Genomic DNA, 19056 nt, shown 5'->3' on the forward strand with positions numbered 1-19056 from the left:
GAATTCAGTGTGGGAGGAAGATAGAGAAGTAAACAAATGATTACAGCATGTACAAAGACCCTTTGGGGGCTGAAGGAGAAATCAATCTCTGCTTTGGGGCTTCACCGAGGAAGTACCTGAATCGTGTATTGAAGAGTGGTCAGGGATTGGTCCGGAGAGGGGCTATCAGAGGTGCACAACAGCATGGCAAGTGTGGACGAACGGTGACCAGTTTGGGGTGCATATGGCGGATGGGACCAAGGTGGGGAGCAGTAGGACCCGAAGATGCTCTGGGCCGGCTAATGAAGTCTTGTCGTGTGTAGGAGGCCGTGCTCTTAGAAAGACAAGTACCTGGAGTAGGAGGACTAGAATGGGGAGAGACTGAGGCAGAGAGATGAATAAAGAACTTTTTGCAATATTCTACACAGGAAATGCTAGGGACTTGAATTAGGACAGCAGCAGTGAGAACAGAGAGGAGGAAAGAGCGTGAAGGTAGTTTAAAGACAGAGATTGGAAAGGGTATATGAAAAACCTCACGTACTGTCTTGGGTACGTGCATGAGTGGTACTTAACAACCCTCTAAAATAAGAATACATAAATGAGCCCACATGGGATTTCTCACCTTCTGATCTGTGCTGGCTTCTTCCTCTGCTATAGATCTACAGAATTGAGAGTTGTAGACCCTCTGAGTGCCGGCTAGTCAGAGTTTTCCTGTCATGTGTTGTGTAGTTAAATTGCCCAGAACAAAGAAATAGAATGTGTGCGTTGGATTTTCTGATTTCACCTGGTGACCTAGAGAAGATCATTAAACCTCATCCTCTAAGAAGTACTAAATGCAAGTACAGAGTCTGGGGAAGTTTTCGGTGTTTATTGGCTTGGAATGGATACTGTATGACCAGATCTTGACTGATTGGTTTTCGTTCCACCCGTAGAAGGCACTGGGTTCTGTTATTTTAAAACCTTCATATTTTGACAATACTTATATAAATGGAGGCAAATGACTCCAAGATGTCAGCTGAGGACAAAGGGTATGTCTGAAACAACAATAGACAATTAACAGGTGTGTGGTAACGTGAAAGGGTCCATCTTGCTAAATGTGAGCTCATTTGGGGGTGCCTGGCTGGCTCATCAGAGGAGCATGAGACTCTTGATCTCGGGTCCTGAGTTCGAGCCCCACGTTGGGTGTAGAGATTACTTGAATTGAAAAAAATAAATAGGGACGCCCGGATGGCTCCGTCAGTTAAGCATCAGACTTCGGCTCAGGTCGTGATCTCGCGGTCCGTGGGTTCGAGCCCCACATCAGGCTCTGTGCTGACCTCTCAGAGCCTGGAGCCTGCTTAAGATGCTGTCTCCCTCTCTCTCTGCCCCTCCCCCACTCACACTCTGTGTGTGTGTGTGTCTCTCTCTCAAAAATAAGCATTAAAAAAAATAATAAATAAATAAATATTTTTTTAAAAATGTCAGCTCATTTGGAAGAAATAACCCGAAACTCTTCGCTCAGTTTACTTTCAGGGTCTTGGGAGAGTGTGTCGAAAGAGCCATGGAAGTGAAAGCGGGCAGCAAATTGAAGATGTTGATAGTGCTGTGTCAGCTAACAACAAGTGGGCTCATTTAGACCTCACTCCGCCCTGGGGCATGGAAGGGCTTGTGCCATTTAGAATCCTGGGTTGGACAGTCTTCTGGTTTCTCTTTGGGTGATTCCATAGCACATCATTTTTATATTTAATTGAGCATATATGTGGGCACATGCTAGCTCTGTGGGAATGCTGAGTAACAATATGAACAATCATAACAGCGTTTATTGATCACCTGCTATTTGCCAGACACCATTCTAAGACCCTTTCATGGATTAACTCATTCATTCCTCATACAGCTCCATGAAGTAGATATGATTATTAGCTCCATTTGACAGCTGAGGGGATTGAAGCAAAGAAAGATAAAGTAACTTGCCCAAGAGCACCCAGCCGATAAAGTGATGGAACCAGGATTCGAACCCAGGAAGGCTGTCTCCAGAGCCCATGTACCTAATTATAGTAGTTCCCTCTTGTTAAAACACCTCCCTAGGGGCGCCTGGGTGGCACAGTCGGTTAAGCGTCCGACTTCAGCCAGGTCACGATCTCGCGGTCCGTGAGTTCGAGCCCCGCGTCAGGCTCTGGGCTGATGGCTCGGAGCCTGGAGCCTGTTTCCGATTCTGTGTCTCCCTCTCTCTCTGCCCCTCCCCCGTTCATGCTCTGTCTCTCTCTGTCCCAGAAATAAATAAACGTTGAAAAAAAAATTTTTTTTAAATAAAAAAAAAAAAAACACACCTCCCTAAAGAACCTGGCTCAGTCAGAACTTCTTTTCATTATTATTATTTTAAAAATGTTTGTAATGTTTTATTTACTTTTGAGAAAGAGAGCGTGAGCAGGGGGTGGGCAGAGAGGTGGCGGGGGACAGGATCCAACAGGCTCTGCACTGACAGCAGCGAGCCCGACGCAGGGCTCAAACTCCCGAACTGTGAGATCGTGACCTGAGCTGAAGTCCGCCACTCAACCGACTGAGCCACCCAGGCGCCCCTGGTCGTCACTTTCTCCTTGAGGCTCATCTTGGTTCCTCACCCCACCTTCAGAGATGGTGTAGGTCATTTGCATACTTTGTACAAAAACACATTTATTATTTCACATTTGTTATCATTACGTTCATTGCACAGGTGGTTGAGTATTTGTAACCTTCTCCCCTAGCAGGCCCGATCTTCATACTCTGTATCTACGCCTGGCGTCTGGGTGGTCTTTGGCAAAGAGCGGGTGTTCCATAAACGCGACTTGTGTGGAGTTGGCTTGACTGGGACACACAGTGCTTGTCCTCAAGGAGCTTTCAGTGTACCTGGAAAAGAATTTCCGTCTGTGGGAAACAACTGAATAATGAAGAAGTTTAAGCTAAGGATACAGCGCAGGCAACAGGTGTTTTCGGATTTCAAAGAAGGGATCAGTTGGATTGACGGCTTCTCCAGCTACATAGAATCTACATGAGTAGACAGATCATAGCTGAGAAAAGGAAGAACACTAATCAGAATGTCGACCTGAGGTGGCTGTGAATGAAACGCTCCTATTTAAGGGAGAGCAGAGTCGCACCAGCAAATATGTATAATCCTCACAAGACCGCTTTGCACTCTGTCTCTATCGTCCCATGTGACTGAGCCCCTGGAGGGCAAGGACTTTTTTGCCAATGGCAGGGATAGTAGCTGGCACATAGCAGTAAAAGTATGATAAGTTAACGTTTATTGGATCCTTATTACATTCTAGCCAGTGCCCTGATCGAATGGTACTAACTCAATCTCTGCTTATTGAAAATTCGTTTGTTGACTTTTGCCATCCTGGGAAGGTTAATGACATCTAGGGAATCTTTGATTATGTAGGCCTTCTCTGGACATGATCTTAATTCTGCAAAAGCTGCACAACACACAGCAGAGTCTGAGCCCGCGCCAGAGACTAGTGGAGACTAGGAATCGGCTTGTTGGGCGGCAGGCTGGCCCAGCATTCAGGACGGGCCACCAGTCTCTGGAAGAAAGAGATACAGTGGTGGACAACCAACAGCACAGTGGAGTGGACCTCAAAACGATACACGTGCCCTTAATTCCAAGCCAAAGGGACTGAGCCCACTGACCTACTTCTTTTCCTACTTAAGAGTCTAAGATATGTTCACAGGTGGGGCCGCTCGTAGACCCAGCCGTAGGTTACTTGGTAGGAGAAACAAGGCAGGCATTGGCATAAACACATACTGCAGAAACTATGCAGTTGGAAACTCTGTAACTAGATAGCCTTAGCGTTTCAGACTGCAACTCCATGTTCTTTTACACATTAGGGAGGCCCCCACATCTCCCCTGTACCAGCTCAGCCCGTCCAAATACGCTGTCTGGAATAGCAAGCAAAAGAAATCTGGACAGTGCAATAAGCATTTCGAGCAGACAGTAAATATTTGCGAAGTATTTTCTTCAGATGCTGCTAACTTGCAAGAGAAAAGTACTTTTAGAAAAATGTTCAGGCTTAATTGAAAAAGCACACAGTAATCAACTTTTTTTTCCCAGCTGGCATAAAACTGTCTTACTGGTAGCCAAATTTGGGATGCCTGAAGACAGACAAATGACTAATACCAGGGCTGTGTGTGGCCAGGACCAAATGTATTTTCTTACCACAAGACCATGTCTGGACTCTCCTTTATAATTACCACACGGCCTACTATAATTGTAAAACTTATATTTACTTCCTGCATTTGACATGTAATTCAGGGTCCCAGGCCGCACCCCGAGCCAGAGTGAAGTCCTCTCTGTTACTTGCTTAAAAGCTGTAAAACCATTATTGTGTGAGGATGTGTGTGTGTGTGTGTGTGTGTGTTACCGTGTCTGTTAAATACATGAAGTACATCCTTGTGAAAAATATGCCCACTCTTGCCTTGTCAGATGAAGCACTTTACTAATCAGACGTTTATTGAACACCTACTCCTCCATGCCAAGGACACTTAGACTCTAGGAAACATCAGTGAACAAGACAACAAAGTCCCCGCTTTCCTGGAAGAGAACGGGGGAGGGGGGGAGGGACATACCAGAAAGCAGTACTTTGCGGATACGTGCAGTGCATAGTCACAACCGTGTCATGTGACTGAGCACGCTTGGGTGGCCTCTTTTAGCTCGGGACATTAGAGAAGGCCTCTCCAGAGAGATAACATTTAAATTGACATTTTAAAATGACAAGAAGGAGTAGGAAAAGCAAAGATCAGGAGAAGGAACATTCCAGTCAGGTTAGTGTATAGACCCAAAGATGGGAAGGAGTGTGGCATGTTCCAGAAACAGAGAAAAGACCAGTGTGAGTCAAGCGTGGTGGGTGAGAGGGAGACGGGTCAGGGAGGTTGGCTGTGAGCGCCACTCATAAGGAGCGTGCACGGGAGCATTGCAACCCTGGTCAAGGCGGAGATTCTAGGCAGGAGGCTACGGCAGAGGTCTGGGCGGGAGGCCATGGTGGTTTGGACTGGGATGTAGTAGAAATCGAGAGAAGGGGCTAGATTTAGATTTAGGGAGTGGAGTTTAGAACCAGTCAACAGAACTTGCCAATGGTTCAGATGTGAGGAACGAAGGAAAATGAGTCAGTAAGAATAATTCCAGTAGCATCTAGAAGGATGATGGCTGACTGGGGCAGGCCGAAGACAGGGCTGCTTAGCTCCTCACTCCCCGTCAGAACTAACCATGAACCCACATCTAGGGGTTCAACAGTGTGCCCTCCCTACCCCCTAACTTTACATCACTAGGGAATATTCATAGACTTTTGGAATTCCTCGATTGTTGACTTAATTACTACCTCAAGCATTTCCACGGCTTCTCTTTCCTTTTCATGTTCATTTTATGACATCCGAAGAAGTCACATTCGAGTTACTACCTCATACCTGGACACATCCCTGCTGGGTACTCTGTCAAAAGTGTTAGGGGCGCGTGGGTAGCTCAGTTGATTAAGCATCCGACTCTTGATTTCGGCTCAGGTCATGATCTCACAGTTTGTGAGTTTGAGCCCTATGTCAGGCTCTGCATAAAAAAAAAAAAATGTTTTTTTTAAGTTTTATCTTTGGATCAGCGAAATCAGTGTGACTGATATTTATTGCCAGATGTGGCCTTTTGTTAGCACATTGTAGATCCCGACATTAATATCACTTTCTATAAATAAAGATTTCGGGTGAGGAAATGTTCTATCTCAAGAGAAGTTTAGCTCTTGAGAATCTTTCTCTTTTTAGACTCTCGGGCCGTGGGCTATTACTCACCGCATGGCATTCTTCCTCAGTCTTACTTTTGTTACCTTCTTTCGTGATCACGGATGTTGATAGCCACCTACAGTTTCTGAGTTCCCCACTCAGCCTTCCTTAGTGGTCGGCATTGCATTTGAGTTGTGCTTTCTTGCTTCCTCTACCTTTTGAAATTTAAAAATAGAAAATAGAAAACAAACCCACAGTCTTTCACATTGGCTGAATTCTGTTATTCATCTCACAGATTTTCTGATGAATTCCACAGTATAACATATACGGTCAGAAATCTGTTGTCAGTTCAGAATGAGCCCTGTAAGAAATGGACAAAGAGGGACCTTAATTTTGACTACCCAGCACATAATCAGAAATTGGCCGTAGCTGCCCACAGGAGGAGGCTTTGGAGAGTGAATTAAAGAGACAGAATGTTCTTAGCTCTGCTTCTAGACTTTTCTTCTTACTTCTCCAACTTTCCTGAGCCATTGTGAGCAATCAGTGGGTTGAGAAAGGACTCCTCTAGGAGTCTAACTCCTGCTCCGTGAATACCAGCAGGTCCTGGGAGACCCAAAAACCCTTCATTGGCCCCATCCCACATCACAGCAAACATACGAAAGCAGGGCAGCCTCCACATTAAATATAATTTTATTGCTGACAAAATTTTTAAAAAAGATTTTCATGGTTTTGCTTTGGAAATAGGTTGGTCACAAGTGGCTTATTATTGTCTATTTATCAGAAATTATTTTAGCATACTTGGGAATTACAAAGTTAAAAACCTAAATCCAGCCTGCATATTGCTTCCAAATGAAATATTTTTGATTGCCAAGTCAGCAATTAACGAAGTTAACCTAACATTACATTTTGTAGACCTTTATCATTTATTAATTCAGCTTTGTAGTTAGCCTATTGTGAAGCCAACAAATAGTTTTCAGGGTATCAGACATTTTTACAGCCCTTGAAAAGTTAGAAGGCCCCGGGCTCCATACGGTTAAAAATGCTCTGCCCGGGAAGTCCTAAACTCTGAGGTCTCCACTCTTGCCTTCCTCAAGGAATGAGAGCTGCTTTCAGGGACATTTCTCTAGGAAAGTACAAGCTGACGTACAAATAACAGTAGTCTCCTAAAACAAGGTGAAACCCCTACAAAACAAAACAAAACAAAACAGTAACTGGAGGCAGAATCCCTGGGTGGCAGCCATTAGTTCACTGGGTGACCTTGAACAAGCACTCTGTGGCCCTTTTCCTGCCCCCAGTAGTACTTTTCTGGACAGACACTCCATCTGGCAGAGGTAGGAGGCTAGGGCCATCAGTTCTAGGAACTGAACGATGTGCAGGACCATCCTAACCTGAGACAGGGGTTTCCCTCACACCGTGAAAACAAAGCAATTTTCAATGTCGATGTTATTTTGCCAGAATGAAGAAGGAAGGGAAGGAAGAAGAGAGTAAGGACAGGAAAGGGAGCAGGGGTCTGGGGGGCAGGGGAGGAGGAAGGAAGGCACCATCAACACTTGTGTTTAAAGAGCTATTGATCTTTGATGTTTGTGCAAAATGACGTCTCCCTTCTCCAGAAAGAAAAGCTTTCACATGAGAGACTTAGTCTCGTTATCCTGTTCAGAAGCCACCCAACATCTCAGTGAGGGGCAAGCGTGACGAAATGAACAGAACATAGATTTCAGAATCAAATAACCTATCCGAAGGCAGCCCTACCAGGCATGTGTTCAGCAGTTCTCAAAGTGTGGGCCAGGGACCCCTAGGGTTCTCTGAGAGCTTTTTGGGTACCCATGAGGTCAAAACTGTCTTCATAATAATACTAAGATGTCACTTGTCTTTTTCACTGTATTTCCGTAAGTGTATTTTTCCAGAGGCTGCACAACGTGATATCACGACAGACTAGATGTATACACACATATCAAAGGCTAACTATCTTGTCTTAAGCCAAACAGTAAAGATATTTTCAAAAATGTAAAAACAATGCCACCTTTTATCTCTAACCCTTTTTTGTTGTTGTTCCGGAAAATGTAATTACTTAAGTTGTGTTTGCTTAAGTAATCTCTACACCCAACGTGAGGCTCAAACTTGTGACCCCAAAATCAAGAGTCACATGCTCCCCCCCCAACTGAGCCAGCCAGCCGCCCCTGGAGTTGCTTTTTGTTTTAATGAATTAATAAACGCATATTTTTTAAACCCTCAGTCTTAATATCTACTATGGCAAATATTGATAACTATAACCCCAAAGAAATTTTGGGGGGTCCTCGATAATTTCTAGAAGTATAAAAGTGTTCTAAGACCAAAAGGTTTGAGAACCCCTGAGCTACCTAGCAGTAGTAACCATTTATTATTGAGTGTCTCCTTGTGCCAGGGGCTGTGCAAAGCATACTACATTCTTCGCCTCTTTTAATCTTTTCACCAGAGCCATAAAGTAAAGGCTTTCAAAAAAGATCTTGCCAGCCCAAGGTCCCTTAGCTGGAAGTGCAAGAAATAACCAGGTCCTTCTGACTCCAAAGCCACACTCTTGATTACTGGACAGTACTCCCTCAGAAATTAATTCTCTGTCATTTTGAAAAAGCTATTTCACTGCTCTCAATCTGTTTCCTGATCAAACATGGGCAGAATCCTACCTACCCTGCAGGATTCTTTCAAGAGCAAAAGAGTTAACGTGCATCCAAGTGCCCAGCAAGGTTCCCAGCAGACACTGGGAAACAGTTAACCTCCTTCCTTCCGTTCCTTCCTGTCCTTGGCACACTGTTAGACCAACGAGGCTCAGCGACTTCCCTTTTTCCCTCTAGATGGTCTTCAAGCTGACAGAGAGGTTGATGGAACAGAAGGAGTTGATGAAGATATGATTGTGACCCAGAGCCAGACCAACTTCATCTGCCCCATTACACAGGTACCATCTCCTCCTCCTTCCCAGAAAGACAAAGAGGCAAAAGACTCCTGTTTGCTTTTTAACTTGATCTTACATCCAGGGTAAGGAGGGACGAAAGGAGAGTGATGAGGTCCAAGAGGAAAGGTCCAAGACTTTTCAGGCAACCATGCCCTGAGGGATCAAGGAAGAAATTCTTGACCCATAGGCCAACTGACATCGGAGCCATGCACGGTCTCCCTGCCTTTTCCTCTGTGGCCATCTGCCCTAACAATTATCTAAAGCCATGAGATGGGGAGCTTAAACATAGGAAGCCCCAAGATGAGGAAAAAACAGTGCCAAATAATTCGGTGACTTGGAGAAGTTACTGGAAGTGGCTCATTATCATTCCTAAAAGCTGAATGTCTCCTTGATTGCAGGTGGAAATGAAGAAACCGGTGAAAAATAAAGTGTGTGGCCACACCTATGAAGAGGAAGCCATTGTTCGCATGATTGAGTCCAAGCACAGGCGGAAGAAAAAGGCCTGGTGAGTCGATGCAGGAAGGGAAGTGAGCCTTCCCAGTGGTGGTCAGTCAGAGGTGGTATGCTCACGCTAGAGGAAAAGATACTTAAATGTTCCCCCCCGCTAAAGCCCATTCACCTCCCTCAGAGTATAAACATGGAAGCTGGCTTTCTGGAAAAACAATACATGACGGAAAAATTAGTAGTCTGTTCCAGAAGAAGCTAAAGAAATTTCAGCCACACCTTCGAAACAGGAGAGAAAGGACTCGGGTGGCATGTTCATCATTAAATAAGAGGAATTTTTATGAAATTGTGCTATAGCCTGAAAAAAAAAACAAAGGAGGACTCTGATACTGAAAGATTTCTTTTTCCCATTCCGTGTATACTCACCCAAGAAAGAATGGCAGTTTTTTTTTTTTTTTGGGGGGGGAGGTTGTTTGTTTGTTTGTTTGTTTGTTTTGCATCCTGCAGTACAGGTAATTTGTTTAAGATGTTCTGAGATAAGATTTGTATCCAGAGGTCTGATCAAGATTTAATTGTCAGGGAAAACCTTTCGCATCTTTAATTACTTACATAGCTTCCCAAAAGGTTCAAGTGAATTTTTGGGTCACTTCCGTGAGAATTTTTTTCTTAATTGGGATGTTTGGAGAATCTTCCTCTTACACCTGTTTTATATATATTTCTACCCCCCACCTGTACATTCCTACCCCTCTGGCGCTCAACCTGGGAGGACCATGGCTGTGTTCCTGTGACAGTATGGAATCCTGAGTTGGCCCAACTAGCTATAATTCAGTTTGGCATTTCTTGTGCTCTTATCACAGGTTTGTCCTAGGAATGGAATTGCAGGTGTGACCAGGTCTCAGTGGACTTTTGATAACAGTCACTTTGAAGTGTAGCTCCCTTCTCCATCACCCAGAAATTTGCTGGTCCAGACCCAGAATTGGAATTCCCCACCACTCCTCCTGTGGGTGTGGACTCAGAGATAGGGTATTTGAGACTGTACATAATCTTGATGGTCACTAAGTCAAGTCATTTACCCTATTTACTCTAGAAGAATGGCCAACCGGTTGCAAAATTGAGAGCATTCGAGTACATTTTTGAGTCCCAGTCGAGACGTTGTATTTCCCTAGTCAACCTTCCAGATTCCCTGTGAATATAATTTCCTTTTGCTTCTGAACGTCTGAGCCTTCCCTTTCTGCTGACTTTTTTTCTGTGTTCGTTCTCGGAAAAACAAACTGTTAGTTTGTTAAAATGATAATTGCTAAGAACTGCTATTCCCAGATAGTCCCATTTCACAGCTCGTCTGTCTTAAAGTTTGTGATCTTCTTCCCGGGTCAGATGCGGGAAGGGCGGGCACTGATAGCAACGTGCGTTTTTCATGAGCCTCTGGACGGGGAGAGTGACTACAAGACCCGGCTCACATTTAAATGGATCTTCTTAATTACCTGTTTGACTCTCTAATATCCTTTAGCTTTTTTTTTTTTTTCTTTCGAGGTATACGTGCTATTTGAGCACTTGAGTAACATTTGTCATTTAGAAAAGTTTCTTTTTTCTGTCATACCTCTCTATAACTTAGGGCAAATTCTGCAGATTCTCATAGCTTAATAATAACAGTTAAATCCAAGTGGAAGGAATGCGGGAGAGTTACAGAGAAGGTACTGTTTTGACTGGGCCTTGAAAAAATGAGAAGGATTTCAATTTTGTGTTTTAATTTATTTTTGAGAGAGAGAGTGTGAGCAGGGGAGGGGCAGAGAGAGGGTGGGGACAGAGGATCCAAAGCAGGCCCAGCGCAGGGCTCGAAGTGTGAGGTCGTGAGCTGAGCCAAAGTCAGATGCTCAACCGACTGGGCCACCCAAGCGCCTCAAATGAGAAGGACGTCGGACAGTGGTGAAGAGTCCTTCTAGCCAAGAGGCCTGCCCCGTTCAGAGCCTGTTCTCCTTGGTGATCAGAAGGAGCGGTTGTAGTTACTGTATGTTAGAGGGAAAAATAGAAGGATGCCGTGGACAATAACCCTGAGGAGAGTGGTGTAAAGATTCCCTTAGAGGCGTCAAAGGTTGGGATCTCATTAGTTTCCTCGTCTATAAATTGGTGGTAATAGTTGTAATGGCCTCACTGGTGTGTTTGAAATTTGAGGAAGATCTGCGTGAAGTACTTGAAAGCCCCTGGTCCACGGCAGGACTCGGAAGACACCATCACCGCCACCACTATCCTTGTTGCCATTATTCTAGAGGCACGAGACAACATTGCAGGGTTTTGAGGGAATGAGGTGAGTCAAGCTGGAGTTTAGGAAGTCACTCCAGTACAGTTCAAGGGATGGATTAAAAAGGCGTGGGGTAACAATGTCGGTGAGGATGCCTTTGCAGGAGATTAAGTTACGGTGATGGGAGCCTGGCTGAGGCAAGAGTCACAGGTATCAGGGAACGAGAATGGGGCCATCATGGAGGCACAGCTGGCAGGATTTGGCAACTGAGAGTCGAAGGGAGGAAGGAGCGGAGGGTGACTGTCGATTCTAAACCCGGTGTCCAGGGGCGCCTGGGTGGCTCAGTCGGTTGAGAGACCGACTTCGGCTCAGGTCGTGATCTCCTGGTTTGTGAGTTCGAGCCCCGCGTCGGGCACTGTGCTGACAGCTCAGAGCCTGGAGCCCGCTTCAGATTCTGTGTCTCCCTCTCTCTCTGCCCCTCCCTCACTCATGCTCTGTCTCTCTCTGTCTCAGAAATAAATAAACATTAAAAAATAAAAAATTTAAAAAAATAAATGAATAAACCTGGTGTCCAGAAGCGGTGGAGGGGGCTGGGGGTCATTAGCCAACTGAGAGGGCGGGAGCGCGGAACACATTTAGGAAGGATTGTGAGAGGCACAGTTGGGGGTCATGCTGACCTTGAAGTCCTAGCAACACAGCCATTTGGAAGTGTCCAGGGGGTGCAGAACACGTGGCGTTTTGGACCAAGGAGAGAGCTCTGAGCTCGAGATGTCGTTGTGAGGTTATTGGTACAGAGGAGCCCAACCCCAGAGGGGCAGCTCGGGGCACGTGACAGCTGACTGAGAGCAAGGACAGGACTGTGACCTGGCTCCGGGCAGCGCCAGGCCAGCCCTGCTCCGCCAGCCTCACCCCCCTCAGCACCCGCCTCGGGGCCCCCACATGGACCTTCAGAAAGGCGCTTCCCTCATTAATGAAAAGAGAGTCCGAGGAAGAAGACCCCAGTGAAGCCGTCTGAGACGTAGCCAGGCGAGAGAGGAAGAAGATGGGGGGGCTGCTTATCGCGGGAGCAGCAGATCACCACTGCCGGGCCTCTTCATCACCTACTCCAGAGCTTCCTGAGTGAGCATGAAGTATTGTCATTTCCCATGATGCATGTGAGCGTGACGAGCAGTTCTGGGTCCCCTTTGTTTAAAAATGCCTGTGACACATCCAGTTTGAGACATCTCAGTTCTCCCTCCTAGATGGTTCTAGTTTACGTCTTGTTAGACTGCGGTTCCAGTCCATTTCCTTACTGGGCACCGACTGAAGCTTCCTGTCCATGCTTCAGCCTCTGGAAAGACCCCTCTCCACCGGCTCGAGGAGGAATAAAATTGTGGCGACTGTAGCCCTCACAAAATACAGCAGTTAAAACCGTTTCCTGAATAAGTGGGCTGGGTGTGTTCTTACTGACAAAGCCGCCTTGTGAGTCTCATATTAATAACATATTTCCAGTGTTCCACAGTCATTTCTTTTCCTTTTTTGTGAAAGAGCAGGAACCGTGTTTAACAAACAGTCACACTGAACAGCATGTAGAATAAAACCAAATTGACTGGGACTGTGTCGTTGAAGGGCCTCTCTCTCTCTCTCCATTGGCCCACGGGGCATTTCGCCTCCCAGGGCCTCAATTTCTTCACCTGCAGAGTAGAAATGACAGTAACGTCTCATGGAATTTTAGGATTAAAGAAGCAGCGGAGAAATTCCAGTCTAGATCTGGACCAGGACATTTCTTGGCAGTGGAGAAGCAAACCACTTAAGAGAAGGCTCCTTTTGAACTACAGAACGCTAAACAAACAGCAGTCAGGTTATAAAGGTCGAGAACGTCCGTGTTACTACTTACCTCACTGCTCGGTGACACATTATTTGAGACTCAGAGGATGTAGGACAGAGCTACTCGGCGTGTTTAGGTATGATGGGAATCCATCCCACTCAGACTTCCAGAGATATCCGTAGACCTCTTTTAGAGCTGAATTGGACCCTGGAATTCTCGGGACCCAGATCCAAGAGCTCACAAGACTCAGAATCTTGTACCTTTGAGCTGAGACTGAGGCCAGGGTTCCCTGCCGCCTTCTGGGACCCCTGAGACCCGTGCTCTGTTTGTTCAGTAGACACTTGCACATTTGCCCACTGCTCTGGTGGCGTCTTCTGCCCTCAGTGACCTGAGTTCAGGACCCAGCCTCTCCTTTGAGGCCGGTAGGTCTGACTTCTGCACAGCAATGACGCGAGAACTTGGGATTGGGTATTGCCACACTTGGCTTGCTCACCAGGATGTCCTGGGGATTAATGAATTAATGCTTCTGTAGAGTGTTATTTCTCCAGAGAAGGAGTGCCCTGATTCAGTATCACGTCATTATGGCCTCATCTTACCCTTTGTAGCTAAAAAACTTGTGTTTGTTTATTCGAGATGGGGTGAGAAACAAGGTTCTCCCCCAGCTCCTGCATCATCTTCTCCTCCAGGAAGTCTCCCTGAGCCCTCATTCATGCTGGGCGGAATGCCCTCATTCATCCTGCCACAGCGCCCCATGCACCGTGGCCCGCCCGTGGCCCGCCAGCATCGGCAGTGGGCTACCTCCTCTCCACGGGCTTCTTGGGAGCTGAAGCCATGGACGAGGGCAGAAACCGTTTGTGTGACATCTGAGCCAGTTCCATAACCCTCATCATACATTATCCTACTTACCTCTCACGGCGACCCTACGTTCTGTCTCATCTTCATGGAAGAAGAAACTGGGGCACAGGAAGTAAAGCCACTTGCCCAGAGGGTCACAGCCAGGAGACTCGAGCCCACGTCTCTTTCACTCTTGAGCCTGTATTTGTATCAAGAGGCCATCAGTTCCCCCTTGGGAGGGCTTTTTGGTCAATGCCTCTGTGCCCAGAGTCGATCCCCTCAGTGAGGTCAGAGTTCTGTTTGACCTAGGTCACCTTGGGCTCCATCCTTTGTCCTTTGAGAAGAATGTGCCTGCGGGCTCAGCAGTGAGCGTGCAGTTGACCCCATCAGACGTTCTCAGAGTCCTCGCACTCCCCCACAGGGCCCCTGCTGTCACCAGAAGTCCTCCCCACCTCAGCCTCCCCTTCCCCCTCCACGCTTATTCATCATCTGGCTGTAGGTGCTAGAGATTCGGTTCTAGGAAGTGGGAAGAGACCCAGGCCCACCGTGACAGTACGTGTCCACCAGGCTGGTCAGTATGAAGCGAGGGTGACCCCAGCACATGTCGTCTGAGTGTGTCGTGAGTGTCTATATCCTCATAATCTCAGCTGTTGGCTGTCACGGTTGACGAAACAGTTCACTTTGGGAAACCAGTGTGAGACCTTTCTCAAGTGCCCCCAGTCCTTACTCTAACACAGAGCCAAGTCTCCAGAAGGAGGCATCCCTGGGCAGATCACCCCGGTCCTCTGTCCTGTGAGGGCCTTTTTATAGTCACGTTTTAGCGCACGTACCTGCCCCCGTGGGGCTCATTTCAGTATTTTTAAAAATAAATATTGTTAGCAAGCATATTGTCCATTACACTTCTTTGTCCCTTCTTATATAAAGACGCCTTGGTCCATAAGGCACAAGCCCAGAAGATGTTTCTCCTTCATGTTGAAAAGCTGGGCTTCCTACCACTGGACAGATGAGTTCCCGCAGTCAACTTTCTTCCCCTTCTGGTTTATGTCTTTCGTCTTGTATTTGTTATTTTTGCTCTTGTCTTGTAGCTGTTAGTTCGTGTCTTAATATACCTGTGCTTTTCGGAGAGTTGTCTCAGGCCACTGGGCTGGAGCTCTGTGTGGGCAGGAACCTACATTTGTATTTCACAGTTGGGTGCTTAGAACCTAGCACAGGACGGACCACACAGAAGGTCAAATGCATGCACGAATGTGCAGCATGCATACAGTAGGTGTATGCAAGAGACCGAGAGATCAGCAAGTTTAAAATGTATGGAAGAGAGGTGCCTGGGTGGCTCAGTTGGTTGCGTGTCCAGCTGTTGATTTCGGCTCAGGTCATGATCCCAGGATGGTGGGTGGGATTCTCTCTCTCCCCGCCTCTGCCCCTCTACCCCACTTGCTTGCTCGCTCGCTCTCTAAAATAAAAAATAAATTTAAAATCAATTTTAAAAAAAGCAAAATGTATCAGAAGTATGATGATCAGGGATGCTAGGCACCGAGTTGCCTTTAGCCCTGGGAAATAGGAATCCTGCCCCCACTTCAGATCTGAGGGAATAGAGGCTCAGAATGCCAGTAGATGTTGGCCAAATTCAAAACCGGGTCACCCTAAGTCCAGACAGAAGAAACCAGGTGACTTCATGCAGCCCACTGCCCCCAGAGGAGACCACATCTAAACACAGCCATGGCGTCAAGCACCTCCCCCTCCGTGGGTGACTCACGCGCTGATTTCTTCAGCCACAGCTTTTCCCCTGAGTCTCCACCAACCCACGCAGTCTCCCTCCGGGAGGGACTAGTGGGCATTTCGGAGGGAATATATATGCCAACCGGGGTCTCCTAGATCCATCCCAATCCCCAGCCTGGTTTTCCAGTCGTTCTCTTTAGAGATAAAGGGCGCTGCCAGTTACCCATGGGGCAGGGGAGGGGGGCAGACTCTGACGAAGCTCAGCCCTTCTTTTCCCTTACGCTCTGCCTCCGACCCAACAGCGAGTCCTACAGGTTCTGTGTCCGCTTCTGCCCTGAAGCTGGCCACTGCCACCAGCCTCGGCCACACCGCCCTCTCGCCCGGACTGCCCAAGGCCCTCCTGTTTTCCTGCTTCCACTCTGCTTGTCTTCTGCATTAAGCAGCCAGAGCCATGCTTTCTAAACATAAACCAAGTGGCATCCCTCCCCGATCTCAGACTCTCAAATTCTCTTCATATTTCACATAAAATCTAGGGGCGCCTGGTCTGACTTCGGCCCAGGTCACGATCTCGCAGTTTGTGGGTTCGAGCCCTGTGTCAGGCTCTGTGCTGACAGCTCGGAGCCTGGAACCTGCTTCCAGGTCTGTGTCTCCTTCTCTCTGCCCCTCCCCCACTTGTACGCGCGTGCTCGCTCTCTCTCTCTCTCTCTCTCTCCCCCCCCCGTGTCTCAAAAGTAAACATTTTTTAAAAATACATAAAAAATAAAATCCAAAGGCCCCCTGACCCTCCGACCTCCCCAAATGCCCTCCCTCTAGCCCTGGGTGTTTCAGCCATATTGACCTTGCTTTTTCACTCCAGGCCACCAAGCTGCTGCCTCCTAGGCTCCTGCCTTTGCCTGGGCCACACACAGCACTTGTTCTCGATAAGACCTGCTCAGTGAGGCTTGCCCTGACCCAGCTAGAGAAGCCTCACCCCGCACTCTCTCCTTGACCTTGCTTCCTTTCCTTCAGAGCACTTAACGTGAATAAACGTATAGCCAGCACTCTTTGGTGACTTATCGGTTATCTGTGTCCCCACTGGAAGGTGGGCCCTGCTTGGCCATGGCCTATGCCCCCAGCACCTGGCCTGACTCCAGTAGGTACTCGGGGAATAAATGAGTGAGTTTGCATCAGTCCTCATTTCTTAGACATGCTCCTTTGGGGTAAAATGTCTTCATTGAAATACTCGTATGTGAGAGAAGCTCATGCTGAAGGCCTCAAGTTAAGTGATCTTCTTATCCTTTCCAGTTGCCCCAAAATTGGCTGTAGCCACACAGATGTGAGAATGTCAGACCTCATCCAGGATGAAGCACTTAGAAGGGCCATCGAGAGCCACAACAAGAAGAAAACTCGTCACTCCGAGTAGGACAAACACACCTCCCTACAGGGATGTCTGCAGCCTACCTCCTACCCCAGCCATCTGGAGAGAGCGGTGCTTGTCAGAGCACTTCGACTGGCTGCAAAGTATACTTTGTTGGGGTAAAACTCGAAGGTTTTAAGTGTAATCAGAAGCATTTTTCTATGTCACAACAAAACTTCAAGCGTATTATATTGTTTATTTTTGAGTGTCCTATAATTTGAAATAAACCTTTGGTTACCTGCGGCGTGCCCTATCCGTGCACCCCCCGGTGTGTAAACTGTTCCAATGGTGCAGGCATGGTGGGGCCAGGCCTTTCTATTCCTAATATTTCAGACTTTTTTTTATTATAGTTTTAACTGAACAACGTCTTTCAAAGGATATTGACGTGGAAACGTATAGAAACATCCCAGGTGCAAGCATTGTCTATCAGCATCATAAATAACAGCCTGAGGTTATAAAGCAAATTTACTTTGTCTACTGACAGTTCCAAATATGTAAATGATTTTATTTGTCATTCTGACCAGCCCAGAACGCTCCGGTAACTGGCTTATCAGGGCAATGGTAGTTGATGCCCTTAATGGAAACTTCACCACAGCCCTCTGAGAGCCTAAAGTATCGTCAGAAGCAACCACATCCTGACGGTCTCTGCCTCGCTCGGTGGCTCTCATGCCCCTGGGCCTTGGGGTTTTCAACCATGAAGTGGAGATGTGAAGCGAAATGTTCTCTGGTGTCCCTTTGGCCCTGAAAGTCTGTGGACTGAGGAGGACCGGCCAGGCCTTTAAATTGAATATCTTCAGATATATTCGAATTGTGTGAAGAGTGCTAATCTATTAATAATTTCCGTAGCAACCTTTTATCAACCAGATACACGAGGAAACCGAGAAACGTTAACAATTGCTAACATTTATTGGGCACTTACTGTGTTCCAGGTGCTGTTCCAAGTTAACATATCTATGTTCACTCCTGTAGTCTTCACTGCCTGATGAGAGGGGTACACTTACTATTCCCACTTTACAGATAAGTCCAACGAGGCACAGAGAGGTGAAGGAGCCCGTGGAAGGCCACAGAGCTCGTAAGTGGCTGAGCTGGGACAAGACCTCAGGTAGCCCTAGTCCCAGAGTCTGAATTCTTAATCCTGTACTCTCCTCCTCCCTATTGGTTTATTTAGATCTAAAAGTCTATTCAAAGACCACATTTAAAACATGAAGCTTCCGTAAATAAACAAGCATATCCATGCACGTATGCAAAGAGGTGCATTAGCCGGAGTTAACGTCTACTAGGCAGCGAAGGCCATAAAATAACGCATAGTTGAGTTTAAATGCCTAGTCTAAATGGCAGAGTTAATTTTGAAAACACGTTCATGGAATTCAGAAAGGAGGATGACATTCGGTTGTCTACAAACCAAGTCAATTTGAATTTCTTAAGCTGCTTCGTCTGAATCAGACTTCCTGAGGAAATGATTATGTTTTAAGCGAGAACAAACAGACTTTTCATGGAATGTGGTTCTTTTGTGAAATACTTTGTTTCCTAAACAGATAGCGACAAGCATGAAATACTTGCCCAAGATTTGATTTGTGTTTTCCCCCGACTCTTTCTAAAGAGAATTCCAGAATATTGGTGTGGACACCAGTATCCGTTCGAAAAATGCCAAATAGCACCATTCCGCTGTGGAAGAGGTGCAGCCTTTCGTATCTTGTGAGGTTTTTTTCCATCTTTTTTAGTCTTCAGAAGCTATGTTTCATGAATGTGTCTAGCCAGTTAAACAATTTGAAGTTTTATATAGAATTTATTTTCATCTTTGAAGATTTGCCATTTGGTTGTCCTAACATATTTGTTAAATTTCTGTTACAAGCATTTTCCAAAAAAAGTGAAACCTTTTCTTCAATGAACTCGTATTGCTCATTAAAAGGGGAGCAGCTCTAGTCGAGAGGAGTTTCTATCCCCTTCTGCCAGGGAGGCCCCAGAGTCCTATGTGAGATCACCCAAGGCCCCGCAGGTGACATTTG

The 19056-nt window shown here is 46.5% G+C and overlaps 1 protein-coding gene across 2 annotated transcripts in view; it reads left to right on the top strand.

Moving 5' to 3' along the window:
* The window catches only part of NSMCE2 (NSE2 (MMS21) homolog, SMC5-SMC6 complex SUMO ligase), a 215416-nt gene extending 196588 nt beyond the window's left edge, over window positions 1–18828 (top strand). For both annotated transcript variants that reach the window (XM_047074179.1, XM_047074180.1), the window contains 3 exons: window positions 8520–8620; window positions 9016–9122; window positions 16939–18828. In XM_047074179.1, coding sequence (XP_046930135.1) covers window positions 8520–8620; window positions 9016–9122; window positions 16939–17056 — 326 coding nt within the window. In that variant the 3' untranslated portion in view covers window positions 17057–18828. The remainder of the gene's footprint in view (window positions 1–8519; window positions 8621–9015; window positions 9123–16938) is intronic.
* The last annotated feature ends 228 nt before the right edge of the window (window positions 18829–19056 follow it).

This window comes from Lynx rufus, unplaced genomic scaffold, assembly GCF_022079265.1.
Source record: "Lynx rufus isolate CCGP_SWC_20201006 ecotype Redwood Valley unplaced genomic scaffold, mLynRuf1.p SCAF_12, whole genome shotgun sequence".
In the NCBI taxonomy this organism is placed as follows: domain Eukaryota; kingdom Metazoa; phylum Chordata; class Mammalia; order Carnivora; family Felidae; genus Lynx; species Lynx rufus.